We start from the raw sequence: 15,924 nt of genomic DNA on the forward strand, positions 1-15,924 counted from the left end.
GTAAACTGTGAACAGAGGTGCCACAATACACCCCTTTCGTACCCCTTGCTTAACCTCCCAACAATCCGTTTAACTACCGTCATCTTTAAATCTTACCGCCGCCGTTGTTATTATGGGCATAGTGTAACAAGCATTTGCAATGCAATAGGTCTCGCATTGCTGAAAGTTTGAGCTATTGGCGTTGCATTATTATTTGCAATGTCAATAGGTCAAACTTTCAGTAATGCGAGAACTATTACATTGCAAGTGCTTGTATAATATTGATCTTACCTCTGGGATCCCATGACATTCTTCAGCAGTCCAGTGGCCTGTAGAAAAGGGCCTAAATGTTCCCCCTCCAGATAACGACATGGATGGACGCTGCATGTGTGTGTGAGGGGTGGGTGGCAGGCTGTGCGAGTGAGGAGTCAAGAGATGTCTGCTGGGAGGGAACCAAGCACCGAAAGGTGGGACAAATGCACACTATTAACCAACCAGAGAAAATGAATTTTAAAAAGCAGCCCAACTAACCAGTCAAAAGCGGTGGGCATGTCCAAAGTCCCCGACAGTCCATATACCAAATACAGCATGCATCGCAGAGAAGCACACGCACTGCCCAAAAAGAAGTTACTTCATCAATGCCTGTTCAAGATTACTTTGGTGGAATTTGGTTGGCAGATTATGGCCAGCTTGTGATTGTGGCTGTCTTGTGTGACCTACATCTGAAAAAACGTAACATATAGTTTAACATTGCCTGAATTAATGACAGGTTGAATTAGATAGAACTGTGGAATATATTTATAGTCGTTCTGAACAGGGGGTCCTAAATATGTCACCTTATATTGAATGTATTGGTTGTCCAGAAATGTTAAACCAATACATAAAAACTGATTTGCTGCTTATAATAATAACATTTCATGCCAACCTTGCAGCAATTCTTATGGTAAAGTCTAATGAATGAAAATGGATATGAAGGAAACGAACACATTTATTTAATGTGGCACTATTAACCTTCCTACGTGTATCTATTTGTTATCCGCAAACTAGGCATTCCCTACAATGCAGTTCAATGGGACAAACACGTTGCAGCCTTAATTTGGTATTGTCCACACTCGTAGCTTTTCTACATTCATGCAGAGATCTCTAGAGGCCAGGTTTCACCCATCTCTAACCTTAGACAAGAGGAAGCCATCTTAAATGAGTTACAAACGAATAACCAGGGCACAGATTGCAAAGGGTGGGGAGTCATAATACCTCCTTTTAATATTGATATGCACAATTATCGACTTGCAGTACAGCTTCAAGGTATGTATATGTGAGATTAAAACAGCAAATGTTCCTTATATATACTTACCTTGATGATATACTGGTACATAATATATAATATCTGGGGGGTTTTCTTGTGTAGATTGATATTTCTGTTCATGGTATTGTGATGTATCACCTTGCAAAAGAGGCTTTGATAGCATGGACTCTCAAATTACAGGTGGCAGACACAGTTAGGGTCTTGGAAGCACGCAGAAGGCCTAGACAGTAACATGAGGGAACTAAGTGCAAAAAAATGGTTTGATGTTTTCTAAGACTATGATATGATCGATATTCCAGTTTAGTGTTAAAGTGGAGGCATTAGAGAATGTGTCGCAGGTTGGTATACATTTGTTTCTGGCTACCAAGGTCTTCCAGGTGGAGAGAATTTAAAAACAACTGTGCAACAATTGATGTCTGTGAATACATTAATGGGCATGATCATGTCCCGTTCGAGGTGCTGATGAGTGAGAGATTTCGACTCCCTGCCAGAGATGTCCAGGATTGTTCTAAGGCAAGGGAAAAGCGGTCACTGGCCCAAGGCCGCAGGCTTTCAGGAGGTCCCCCCTATAGAGCCATCTCTGTTCTGCAGAGTCTTCCCCTGATGACCTTGAAAAAGTCAGATTGTTTTAAATACAGAAGCGGCTTGTGTCAGAGAAAAGAGGCGGAGTGGGAGAGGGGGGTCACAGGGGGTTGGGTGGAAGGAGACAAATTGAAACCAGGCATGCTGCACAAGGCCTACTTATGAATGCCACAAAAGCACGGCCAGTAACACCGCCTCCACGGGGTGCCCATGCTGCCGGTACTGGTGGCGTCAGGTGTGAAGTTATCCGCCGATCACAAGAGAGACCCCGAGGGTTCCTTGCAAATGAGAAATGACCCGGGGAACCAGTCATTCTGGATGCCTCGTTTCTTCCTGGTGCTTCACCCCGGAGTTTCCGTGGAACACATCACCACAAACTAAACCAGACTGTTCTGTGATGGTAACCCCAGATCAATGGAGAAATTCACGAAAGCGCCATGAGGCCCATGTGCGTGGTAATACAAATACTGATAACATAACATCTGTGGGACCCTGAAAGCTAATGCACGCAATATTTTAACTCATTTTAATCTGCAAAAGTATTGTGTATAAACACGGGACTGCTGGAATGTAAACATGGCTCTGAACACCCTTCTGGGCTCGAGGTGCACAAAGCACTTGCTGTAAAGGCCCCGGGGTGGGGCAGTTTTACACCACTGGTGTGTCAAATGCCCAGGAAGACCTGCTGGAGTCTCCAATACAAAACCATTGGTGCGCGTGCACCACAGACGAGCGGGTCGAGGGAGCCTGTTGTCTGTGCCGCTGCTGCGCGTAACAGACACCAATGGGAATGGGCGGAGCAAAGGCGGGACATGCGCCTGCCTTTGCCCAATTGCGGGTTGGCTTCTTTACAAAAAACACACGCAAAGCCAATGGCAGCTGAAACAACAAAAGCACACGCACGAGCGTGTGGCGAGCTTTCAGAAGCCCCTACATGGGGTATCGCGCTGCGTGAGCAATGCTGCGCACTGCAACGCTAGGCACGAGACCTAAAGAGGATACCAGTCTCGGTTCTATGCCCAATTTCCCCAGAATCCGCCACAGTTTGGTTGATTTACTTGATCAAAGGCCGACGTTAGATCTATGAATCCCACGTGCAGTGTGCCCCTCTTTGCTATGGTATACTTCCCAATCACCAGGCTCAAGTTTATACATTGATCCAATGTGCCTCTCCCTTGCCTGAACCCATACTGCAAATCGCTAATGACATTACAATTTTCTAGTTATAGTGATAGCCGCTTCAAAATCACTTTTCCCATCATTTTGGCAGCGGAATCCAAAAGTGAGATAGGTCTGTAACAGGCAGGGCCGTCCCTAGCGCCCTTTCTAAAAATTGGAATAATAGCCTTTGCCCATGATGGCGGGAAGCCACAGCTACGAGCAGAATTGAAAACCTGGACCAATATTGCAGCTCATACCAGAGTGTCTGTCTTATAAAGGTCAGCTGCTACCCCATCCGGGCCAGGGGCCTTTCCCCCAGCTGTGCCAAGAATAGCTGCCTGGACTCAACAACATTAAAATGAAGTGGTTCTAACGGCGGGATAGGCTCCCCCTCTGGTTCCAGCCTCTCCAACTCACCATCACTATACATTTCCCCCCAAAACCTCTATCCACCGGTCAGGGGCTACTATACAGTCTGTATTAAGGTAAGTAGTAAGGTAGGCGCTGCGATTTTTGAAGGCTCATTTGTCATTTTAAAGGAGTCATTTCTGGTGCACTTGCGCATACACATTGCGCTTTCAATCACGATTGTGCAAATTTTAATTTCCGGCATTTAGAGCCGTTTGTTGCTGCTTCTACCTGTTTTTAATTGGGGAATTGTGCTAGGACATACTTGCACTTTAATATCTAACTGCACCGCTGTTATAGCGGGTCGTTAGCTGCTTTCTTCGGGTGGGAGCCATCTTGGGGGAGGAAGTGCCGGCTGTGGGCGACATCTTGGTCAGCAGGCTAGTTGCTGCCTGACGCGCTAGGCCGATAGGACGCTATTTAAGACAGTCCTTGAGGGGTGTTCTCCTTGTAAGGTAGGCGATGCGATTTTTAAAGGCTCATTTGTAATTTTAAAGGAGGCATTTCTGGTGCACTTGCGCATACACATTGCGCTTTCAATCACGCTTGTGCACATTTTAATTTCCAGCATTTAGAGCCGTTTGTTGCTGCTTCTACCTGTTTTTAATTGGGGAATTGTGCTAGGACATACTTGCACTTTAATATCTAACTGCACCGCTGTTATAGCGGGTCGGTAGCTGCTTTCTTCGGGTGGGAGCCATCTTGGGGGAGGAAGTGCCGGCTGTGGGCGACATCTTGGTCAGCAGGCTAGTTGCTGCCTGACACGCTAAGCCGATAGGACGCTATTTAAACCTGCCACATGCAAGCGCGCAGCGCATGCGCGCAGCGAGCGCGCAGCGAGCGCGCCATGGGCGCGCCGGAGGCTCGACTGTGGCGAGCCCATCTGTGCCCATCCATGACCAAACGGGACCCGGGGCCACGACTCCTGGCCCACGTACCATCTACAGTAGAGGTGAGTTGCTGGAGGCCAACCTGGGCAATATACTACCTAGTGAGGGGTGTATGGCCTCACTTCACCGGGAAGGGTTGCTGAGGGCTCCTGTAGTAAGGGCAGGTCGGTACCTCGAGCATAAAGCCAGTGTCCTGCACTATGGCCTCCTAAATACCCGTTCCCTCCAGAAACACAACTTGGGGGTGTTCTCATTACTGGAGGATGGGGACTTGGATGTGCTGGGAGTAACAGAGACGTGGCTTGAGGACTCCTCGCAGCCTGACCTAGTAGCCGCATTACCGGCTAACTTTTCGGTTCAATACCACAATAGAGCAGATTATAAGAGAGGGGGTGGGGTGGCCCTATTTTATGCAAATCACATGCAGAGCGAAAGAATTCTGGCTGAAAGTATGGGCGGCGCCGATGTGTTGGGTGTCAAGCTGAGATTGGGGACAGTTTGCATGATCTTTTTGGTAGTGTACCGTCCTCCGTGGGCGTCGCCAGATTTCTCTGAATTATTTCTGAGGCTAGCCCAGGATGTACGTTCAAGGTACAATAACGTGGTTATCATGGGGGATTTTAATTTCCATTGGGAAAAAATCCCGAAAGAAGGGCAGGCCCACCAGATAGACGAGGCCTTGTCGTCACTGGGGTTAGTCCAACAAGTGAAGGGTCCGACACATGTTAAAGGTCACACTCTTGACCTGGTTTGGACCTCATTTCCGGTGCAGGGACTTACAGTTGGTCAGCCATGCGTATGGTCGGATCATCATTTAGTGAGAGGTGACATCTTGTTGGACATACAGAAAGTGAAGCCCGCAGAAGGATGGAGGGTGGTAAGAAAGTGGAAAAATATCGATGGAAGTAAAATGGTAGCCCATCTTCTAGCCAATCCGCCTTCTAACTTCCCGGAAGACAATCCGGATGCCATCCTTAAGGCACTAACTGATAGACTTAGAAAGGCCACTGATCATGTGGCGCCAGCTCGAAGGATGAACCTAGTGGATAGAGGACCTGGGGCCCCCTGGTACAATGAATCTCTTAGGGAGAAGAAGAGGGCCTTACGCAAAGTAGAGAGCTTGGCGCAAAACCTATAACTTAAATGCTCGGAGTTCTTACATACAGGAACTAGCGAGCTATAAAAAGGCGATTACAGCTAGGAAGGCTGAATTTTATGAGGAGAGGATTGCTACAGCTAAGGATCCTCAAAAAGAAATCTTCAGAGTCATAACGGAACTCAGGAAAACTAAGGAGCAGAGTCCGGAGTTCACACAAGTGGACTGTCAAAAATTCCAAGATTTCTTTTCTAGTAAGATCACAGACCTCATATCGGAAATCGCTCTCACCCCCACGTTTGACTGCCCCCCACAGCCTACCCCAGCCAAGAAGCCAGTGGATATTCCACTTACTACCTTACCCTTGATTACGAAGGACAGGTTGACACTGCTCCTGGGGCGGGTTAAGTCGGGCTCCCAGGCTGACCCATGTCCACCAGAAGTGTTTGAACTGGCAATGCCGGGTATAGAGGAAGAGGTCTTGACCCTCCTTAACGTATCGCTACAACTAGGACAAGTTCTGTTGGCCTTTAAGGCGGCTCGGTTGATTCCATTACTAAAAAAAAGGGGGGCGATGTGAATTGCCTGAAAAATTTTGGGCCAATTTCTCAAATACCATTCCTGGCTAAAGTAGCTGAGCAACATGTACTATCTGATCTTGTTGACCATCTGGAGAGGAATGCCTTGTTGGAACCGAATCAGGCTGGGTTTCGTGCTAATCACAGCACGGAGCTAGTGATGCTCTCCATTCTGGATGAGCTGAGGAACAGGGCAGACAGAAAAATCCCAGGTGCCCTGGTGTTGTTAGACCTCTCCGCGGCATTTGATACTGTTTGTCATAAGCAACTTTTGTCGCGGTTGAGGGATTTCGGCATTCAGGGCACAGCACATGCCTGGCTTGCTTCCTTTTTGCAAGGGAGGACGCAGAGAGTACAGCTCGGAGGCTTGCTCTCCACTACAACCCCGATTACCTGTGGAGTGCCGCAGCGGTCCGCCCTCTCACCCCTTTTATTTAATATTTATTTACAGCCTCTGATTTCACTGCTCAATCAGATGGACTGCCAGGTTTACAACTACGCTGACGACACCCAAATTGTCATCCAAATGGAGGACGAGCCAGAGGCGTTTGCGAGATTACAAAATATCCTTAGACATACAGCTAATTGGATGTCTAAGAATTCGCTAAAAATCAACCCTGACAAGACCGAGGTGTTGCCAATCACTATTGCAGGCAACCCCTGGAATGATGGCTTCTGGCCAAGAGAATTAGGGATAGCCCCAAAACCAGCGGCGGCAGTAAAAAGCCTGGGCATCCATGTGGATGGCAAGCTATCCATGCAGAAGCAAGTCACGGCGGTGGTGGGAACCTGTGTTGGCCTTCTCCGACAGCTAAGGAAAATCTCCTCATTATTGTCCTTCTCAACTTTGAAGCGTGTGGTCTCAGCTATGATCCTAGCGAGGCTGGATTATGGCAATTCGCTATATATAGGCCTGCCTCAAAAACTTCTGGACAAGTTGCAAGTTGTCATGAATGACGCTGCAAGGCTCATTTTTAAGAAACCGAGGAATACGCATGCATTCCCCCTTATGCGGGAGCTGCACTGGTTGCCAGTGAGGCAGAGGGTATTGTTTAAAGGGCTCTGCATTGCACATAAGTCCCTACACGGAAAGGCACCAGGATATCTGAAGGCTCGCCTGACTTCCTATAGGCCTGGTAGGATGTTAAGATCGTCAGAAGCTACTCTCCTCACCCAACCATGTTTCAGGCTGGCCACAGTTGGCGGCCGCGCTATCTCTAGTACCCTTCCAACAGCCTGGAACAAGCTACCAGTGGAATTACGGAAAGAAACCAATCTGCTGTGCTTCCGGAAGAAATTAAAAACTGTGCTCTTCCAACAAGCCTGGATGGGGCTGTAAACTTTCGGATGGCCCTTTGAATGTCTGCTGTGCGTATCTGACAAAGCGCTTAGAGACCCCTGGGTTATAACGCGCTATATTAAATCGAAATAAATAAATAAATAAATATTAGTGTTTCCAGTCTCCGAATAAAATGGGCTGTTCACACCGCCCAGAACATCTTACTATCCGAGTATGTGCTTGCTTGACCAAGATCCCCCCAAGCCCTTTCCCTGACAGCTTTCTTCCTCTCCTGAGGGGGCTTCTTATAGTCTGCCCTGTATGCCCTGATCTTACTCACATTTCTGGGTTTTTGTTTAAGGGCCAGTACTAAGTAATTATGGGTGGTAGAACAGGTACCATCAAACCATCTTATCGCTCCAGCCGACCCAGTGCTGTCCATACATACTGAAACCTTTGTCTGTGCACTCCACATACAACTTATCTAAAAACTGTTCAGGCACCACTTTCATCCATTTCAGTCTACGTGACTGGTCCTTAGTGCTGATATCATGGTTAGAGAGACCCCTACTCTCAACCTTATAAAAGGCAGATGAGTATAACAAGTCAAGCGTAAGGGGATTATGATCACTATAAGGGCTCCAGATCATTCATACTACAGACCGCAGGAGCTAAAGATGCAGAAATAATTACAAAATCAATAATACTGGAGCATCCTCTACCGGTAAAAGTGGGAAAAGGAGTATTCACCCCGTTAGCTCTAAACAATACAAATTATTTGCTGCAAGAAGCCCCTCTAAGAGTATGCCCGACTCTGTATGTTCAAAGTGGGTAAGAAATAGACAGTCCCCAGGAGTCTTATTCAAAATACAGTTCAACTTGCACAAGTGTGTATTAAAATCGGCCAGAATTAAGATCTCAGAATAAGTATGTTTCCATTTTTTATATGCATCAACAAAACTTCCCAAGGCAACTAAATGTTCATTTGCAAAAAGTCTAGGAAAAGAATTCTAGAAGTTTATTACTAATAGCGGGTGGTGATCCTTAAAAATCAACTCTACTGCCAAAATATGGGGAGAATGACACAAAGTGGCTGACTTTGTAGCCCAAGTCGAAAGAACCCAATAGGAGAAGACCTCCCCTTGCACGCCCTGACGTGGAGGGGACTGCATGCTTAAAGAAGGAGGTAAAACCATCCAAGTGAAAGCCTTCACCTGTATCCCATGTCTCTTGTAGTGCAATTATTTGTCAGCCTTGGAATGTCCTACACCAAAGAGCGTCGTCTCCCCTTGGTCCCAACGCCTTGTACATTCCACGCGAGTACCCTCAAGCGGGCGGGATCTATCATAGGGGATGTTACACTAAAGGCGGAAACAAAATCCGGCTTTGTGAGTGGCATTATATTGCCCACTCCTATGGGGGCATCCTAGCAGGATCTGGGCTCACAAGTAAGGGGATAATATGGACACGCATATCGTGATCTTAGCCCCTGCGGTTCAGTGTAGGTGCATGAGCTCGGTCAGTGTAGGTGCATACACTAGGTCAGTGTAGGTGCATGCGCTAGGGCAATTTTAGTGCATGCGCTAGGGCAGTTTTAGTGCATGCGCTAGGTCAGTGTAGATGCATGCACTAGGTCAGTGTAGATGCATGCGCCAGGTCAGTGTAGATGCATGCACTAGGGCAGTTTTAGTGCATGCGCTAGGTCAGTGTAGATGCACGCACTAGGTCAGTGTAGATGCATGCGTAAGGTCAGTGTAGATGCATGCGCCAGGTCAGTGTAGATGCATGCACTAGGGCAGTTTTAGTGCATGCGCTAGGTCAGTGTAGATGCATGCACTAGGTCAGTGTAGATGCATGCGCCAGGTCAGTGTAGATGCATGCACTAGGGCAGTTTTAGTGCATGCCCTAGGTCAGTGTAGATGCATGCACTAGGTCAGTGTAGATGCATGCGCTGGGTCAGTGTAGATGCATGCGCCAGATCAGTTTAGGTGCATGCTCTAGGTAAGTGTAGGCGCATGAGCTGGGTCAGTGTATGTGCATGTGCTGGATCACTGTAGGTGCATGCACTAGCTTAGAGTAAGTGCATGCGCTGGGCCAGTGTATGTCCAACCACTAGGTCAGTGTAGGTGCATGCCTTAGGTCAGTATGTGCTGGGTCAGTGTAGGTGCATGCCTTAGGTCAGTGTGTGCTGGGTCAGTGTAGAAGCATGGGTTAGGTCACTTTTGGAGCTAGAACTCTGGAGCACAGAATGTGTTATGCAGTAAATACCAAATTCTGAGGTGCAATTCCATCCCATTATATACTATGATCCCGCACCACAGAACATCACGCCATCCCATTCCATCATAACGTTACATACCATACCGCCATAACATACCATTCCATAAAATTCGATACCATACTATCCAATCGCATCTAATCCCGTCCTACCCCATAACATACCACGTGAACATTTCATGCCATACCATTCCATAGCACACCACACCAATCCATGCCATCCCATTGAATTCAAATTACCAATTAGTACCATCCCATCTCATCACATCCCATTCCGAACCACACCATCCACACCACACCATCATACCATATTATACCACAATCCCAACCCATAGCACACCCCACCCTCCAATCATAACGTTCAAAACCATAGAATACCATCACATACTATCCCATCCCTTCCTATCCCATTCCATAGGAATAGAACATTCCATATCATACCACATGCTTTTCATGAACAGTAACATACAGCGCTAATCATCACATTGATCTTTACCTTTATAAATCTTCATCATCTCTTGGCTCTGAATCTTCACATTTTTACACCTGTAATAACACACACATCTTTTTATTAAAGAACAATGACAGAGGATGAACATCACATAAGACTTGTATTTGAAATAATATTCAGTATTAAGAGAAGCGCCTGCGGACTAGAGCTCAGTGTGAGTTACTGTTCATACACAACAGTCAAAGCTTGAATGAAATTTAAAAGTACCTCTAATACATTATGACAAGATGTGGGTGTTCTAAGGCAGATAGCTCAGTGGGAGAAGCGTGCTTCGTGTGATGCTATGGAGTGCCACACGCGAGTCTTCTAGGAACTGTGGTTAGCTCAGTGAGAGGGGTGACTCACAGGTTACATCTGCTCCTGGTGGAGTCTTGCGTATATACTTAATAAATACTTATTTAACTGGAGTCCACGTGCATTCCTGCCAGCACCCACAACACAACACTGCCACACCCAATGCCTGCCAGTCTAAACCTTGTTACTATCCTCTACAATCAAGATGTTGGGTTAGCCTTAGTGGGATATATAAGGAAGATTTGAACCCAGACCCCAGAGTAATTAAAGGTTGGTTCCAAAACAAAAACTCCCACGTCTTACAGAACAGCAGATTTTAGGCCTTAGGGGAAGGATCACAGAGGGAGAGATAAGGGAACAGGTCTGGAGGCTCAGTAATGGGAAAGCAGCAGGCCCAGACGGTATCCCATCTGAATTCTGTATAAAATTGATAACCTCGTTGGTCCCCTTCTGGGTATTTTATTTTAATGAGATCTCTCTGGAGGGCTGTTAAATTGCACCCACCTGGTATGAGGCAAGTGTAGTTAAGATCCTAAAGACGCTAGGTTAGCAGATTCCTAAACACCTATATCGTTGTCGAACTGTGATTACAAAATGATCACAGGAATCTTGGATAAGAGGTTGTCAGATATCCTTCAAACCATTTCGATCAAAAGGGGTCTGTGCCTGACAGACAGCTGTATGAATAATCCATCGAATTATCGCTGCAAATGATACGGCCGAGGAATTTAATCTCCTGTTTACAATCGTAAGACTTGATGCTGCTAAAGCATTTGATAGGGTTATTTGGGTCTATCTTTGGGAGGTATTGCAGAATTTTGGTGTCAGCAGTAAAGTTACTGGAGTTGTACAAAATGTTATATAAGGTGCCGGCAGCCAATTTACAGCTTCTTTTCAGGTATCCACGGGAACTAGGCAGGGGTGTACTTTGTTGCCAATTCTGTTCTGTGTATATATTGAGCCCTTTTACCAGTTGATCAGTGGGATAAGACCAGTCTTCCCTTTGAAGTTGCAGGGTTACCAACCAAAATAGCACTGTATGCTGATAGCATAGTTCTGTATACATCGAACCCAGAGGTCTCTGTTCCACAGCTTGAGATGCATGCCGGAGATTTTGGGAGTCTTTCAGGGTATTTAATCTATAAGGGGAAGACTGAGATTATGACATAGGCTAAAGAGAAGGTAGGGCTTCAAACTAGAACCCAGATTAGGTATCTAGGAATCAAGGTAACTCAGAGTTTGGAGGAAATACCAGACGTAAACCTAACTAAGGTATGCCATTGTTAATGTGGAAAAAAACAATGATGATGTGAGAAGCAATGCATTCATTTATGCCAACAAAACTGCGTCCTTTTTAACGAATTAGCCCGTTGTGAACTCCACATCATCCCGACTCGCAAATACATAGTCAGGCAAGCACTGAGACCTAGGCCTGAGGTTATTGATTCACAGGTCACAGGTGGGGTGACAAGTAGCCGGCCGACAAATGCATGGACAGGAAACTGTAGATCAATCCCACAGATAGGCGAAGCGACACTACAAGGGTCAAGGGAGATTGGCCCCAGTAAAGCACGAATGGCCGGAGATTGGCCCCAATAAAACACGCATGGCTGGAGGCGGTATGCGTGCCCCTAAAACACCATAAATTCAGATGCCACATTAGTTAGGGACATATAGCCACTCAGAACACAGCAATCAGGTGCTCCTCATGCCAGACATCTGGACACGTCACCCACTGACCTCATTGCGTCCATGCAAGGTCGAGGCCCACCTGTATTATCCATTCAAACTAATTTATGACTCTAGAGGCAGCAACTTATATTCCTCACCATTCCTATTTTGCAGAACGCCTCTTGTCTTTTGTTTTTTAAAGATCTCTCACGTTCAAACAACACCATGATATAGATGATTTCCTTCAAAGGTGGGGAAATCTGCCCCTCAGTATCTGTGGGAGGGTGAACATCATTAAGATGCTGGTTATTCCTAAGGTGATCGTCTTGTTTAACACTAAACCACTTCCTTTCCCCAAAGATCTTTTGCAGAAATCGCAAAGGAGGGTCGGAAGCTTTATATGGGCATTCAGGGGAGCCAAGATCTCACGAAACAAGATCTGGAGGAGACTGAAGTGAGGAGGGCTGGCTCTGCTGGATTTTCAAGCCTATTGTTATGCTTTCCAGTTCAAGAATTCCCGGCTCTTGGCTGGAGAGCTAGATAATTCTTACATGGGTCAATTTTATAGAGCTATGTTGGAGCATTTAGGCCTGAATATGATTTTTGTTTAAGCAACTCATCTTCAGGCAAAAGTGGAAGAGGAGCTATAAAGGCTGGAAGAGGCTTACATCATCGAGCGAGATTATGGGCCACTCCTTGGGTTTTCTCAACTGTTGTCACCCAGAAGCCCAAACAGCCAGGAGAGGTGTGGCTGTGTGTGGCCATGCACCTCCTAAATCAGGCATGCCAAAGACAACGACATATCACGCCTACAAAGGATGGACTAATAAATGAGATCAAAGGACCTAGCTTGTTCTTCCAAACAGATCTTAAGTCAGGGTATCGCCTGCTGATGCTCGACCCCACTTTTTGATAGATCACAACCTTCACCACACACCTGGTTCTGAGACTATACACAAGATTAAACTTCGGAATCTCCAGTGTCGCTGATGTTTTTGAGAACTCCATCCCAGAAGTTCTATATGGATTCACTGGAATAATTAACATCTGTGATGACATCTTGGTGTAGGCACACAATGTGACAGTCATTATTGAGTCCAAAAAGTCCTACAGTGCCTTCAAGAGGCCTCAGGCTGAACCCTGCAAGTGTGACTTTCTGAAGCTACACATCAGTTTCTTCAAATAGAAATTTTCAGCAGAAATGGTGATTCCGAATCCCAACAAAGTCAAAGACAAGAAATCTGTACTCCCACCAACTTTCATGACAGGAGTAAGACGTTTCCTAGGCATGATGACATACTGTGGTAGGTTCGCAAAGAACTTGACAGCCTTTACGGATCTAACCCAGGCACTTACAAAGACTGATGTCAAGCAATGGTCATAGAGGGTAGATAATGTTTCAACAGACCAAGGATGGGACACCGCAGTATCTGCCGCTCCCTCACCTGCTTCTACAGGGCCCGGACTCCTGCCTCATGACTCTCCCTGCTCCACTCGGGAGCCAGAGCCAGCGCCGCCATCAGCCTCCGGGAACTAAAGTTCCCAGCAACCTCCAGGAGGCGGGCCTGGCCCGTTTTCGCACCTCTGCAGCAGATTAATTCCTTCTGCGGCTCCCGCCTCGCGGGAGCAGTACGGGCAGTGCCCGGGCAAAGCCTAGACAGAGGGTGGGCCCGTCCATGCCCATCAGAAACTGAAGAAGGCTGGGCCACCCCTCTTACGCCCACAGTTTCAGTTACAGTGCTCCGTGGCCTTGTCCCCCATGACACGTGCCCGACGCCCTCCCCTCAGCCCAACCTGCACCAGACTCCCAGTAGTTACTGCCCAGCTGCGCCCCTCTTGACCCTGGTAGCCTGGGCCAGCTGCACTTGAACTTGCAGTCTGGCTTATTCCCCTTCCCTTCCTCCCTGCCTGCCCGACCTATCCCTTGCCCCCCGGCTCTGCTGGAAACCTCTCTTCTGCTGCCTGCAGCCCTGCCGCTCCCTACGCCTCGCCTCCCGCGTCGCTCCCCGTCGTGCCTGCGGTCTCTCCCTATGGCCACCATTGGGACCCTCCTGCCAGTAACCCAGTCCTCTGGCATGGAGACCACAGCGCACCCGCGCAGCAGACGTGCACAGTGGGTATGCCGTGCATGGACCTCGCTCTGCACTAGGTCTCCACCCACCACGGACTGCCTGTGCTTCACATCAGACAAACTTAGAGCCCTGGACTCCGGATGCCAGAACAACTGCTGCGCCCAGGCCTCACCCAGGACCACCAGTGGCCCATTCTCCTGCCGGAACTGCCGATTTACCTGTATATGAACAGAAATAACTGACACCACGTTCATCTGCCACAACAAGTCACTCACACACAACAGCAGAGCCGTGGCCAACCCCTTCAGAGAGATCAACCGCCTGCTGAACAACCCATGTTCTCTTGGAAAAGACGCAACAGAATTCTGGCAAACCATCACCACCCCAGACACCATCTTCATCACAGAGACCTGGCTGAACCTCGCATCAGCACCCAGTATTGCCACAGCCATACCGGACGGATGCAAGATCACGCACCGAGACCGGACCAATAAGAACGGCAGTATCACAGCCATAATCCACGAAGAGACTCTCAAATGCACAAAAACCACAGATAACACCACCCCCTTCATGGAGCACCTCAACTTCCATCTCCAAACGAACAGGAAACCCACAATTGGAGAAACCCTCGCCTACAGACCCCTGGGACCCGCCCTCCCTTCTGCAACCCCATCTCCGACTTCATCGCTCCTATCACCATTGAGGTGAAACTATCTTCCTAGGATACCTCAACTTTCACCTTGAAAACATTGATGACACCAACACGGCTGACATCCTAGAAAGTATGGCCAACCTCAAACTCAAGCAATTAGTCACCGACCCCACTCACATCGCAGGAGTCACGCTTGACCCTATATTTACAGCCAGCAACAGAGTGAACTACACCCACACTGAAGAGCTCACCTGGACTAACCACCACTGCATCCACTTCATCCCATCAGAGCCCCTCAACACATCCACCTCCATTGCCAGAGAAACATGTCACAGCTGGTCCAAAGCATCAGAACAACGCTGGATCAACACCCTCAACTTTCACCTACCCACCTCTACAAGGACACGGAACAAGCAGTGGACAATTTCACTAAATGGATCACAGCAAGCGCTGATGAAGTCGCCCTGAGGAATCCTACCATCCCCAAGAAACAAACACAACACCCCCCAGGAGCTGAATTGGCACACGTTATGGAGCTGCCCCCGAATAGGAGTATACTGGAATACGATAACAAAACCGAAGTCCTCATCTTCAGCACCCGCCCCTCCACCTGGAGCAACGAATGGTGGCCATCAGCCCTTGGTCCGTCCCCCACCCCTACAGACCACGGAAGAAACCTTGGCATAATCCTGGACTCCTACCTCTCCATGAATCGCCAGATCAACACCGTCTCCTCCACCAGTTTCAATTGCCTCCGGATCCTGCTTAAGACTTTCAAATGGATGTGAAGTGGTGTGGCTCACTGGTTAGAGGCGGCAGACCCGTAAGCAGAGGACGGCCCGGGACCAGGGTTCGATTCCCGACGCGGCAGGGTCGTGGACCAGGGTCAGCGGGCTCGATAATTCTCGCCGCGGTGCCTACTCCAGTCAGGGACCACACTCGGCAACTCTGGGCATTAGCTTGCCTCATCTTCACAACGGCCCCCCAGACCGCCGGGGATGCTTGGTCGCACCTTAGAGATACCCATTAGGGACCATCTCTCAGGGTGAGCCAGGATGGGTTCCCCAGCGGTCGAAGCGCGGAGATACTCCTCCGGGAGTTGATTCTAGCGCTATATAAACCCACAATTAAATTAAATTAATTAAATCCCCCCCTAACTGCAGAAAGA

The 15,924-nt window shown here is 47.9% G+C and overlaps 1 protein-coding gene across 1 annotated transcript in view; it reads right to left on the reverse strand.

Annotated features, from left to right (window-relative positions):
* The window catches only part of LOC144754162 (E3 ubiquitin-protein ligase TRIM39-like), a 97,594-nt gene that overhangs the window by 32,625 nt on the left and 49,045 nt on the right, over positions 1 to 15,924 (reverse strand). The window contains exon 5 of the mRNA XM_078641744.1: positions 10,053 to 10,102. Within this exon, the coding sequence (XP_078497870.1) occupies positions 10,053 to 10,102 (50 nt within the window). The remainder of the gene's footprint in view (positions 1 to 10,052; positions 10,103 to 15,924) is intronic.

Source organism: Lissotriton helveticus, chromosome 5_1 (assembly GCF_964261635.1).
Source record: "Lissotriton helveticus chromosome 5_1, aLisHel1.1, whole genome shotgun sequence".
In the NCBI taxonomy this organism is placed as follows: domain Eukaryota; kingdom Metazoa; phylum Chordata; class Amphibia; order Caudata; family Salamandridae; genus Lissotriton; species Lissotriton helveticus.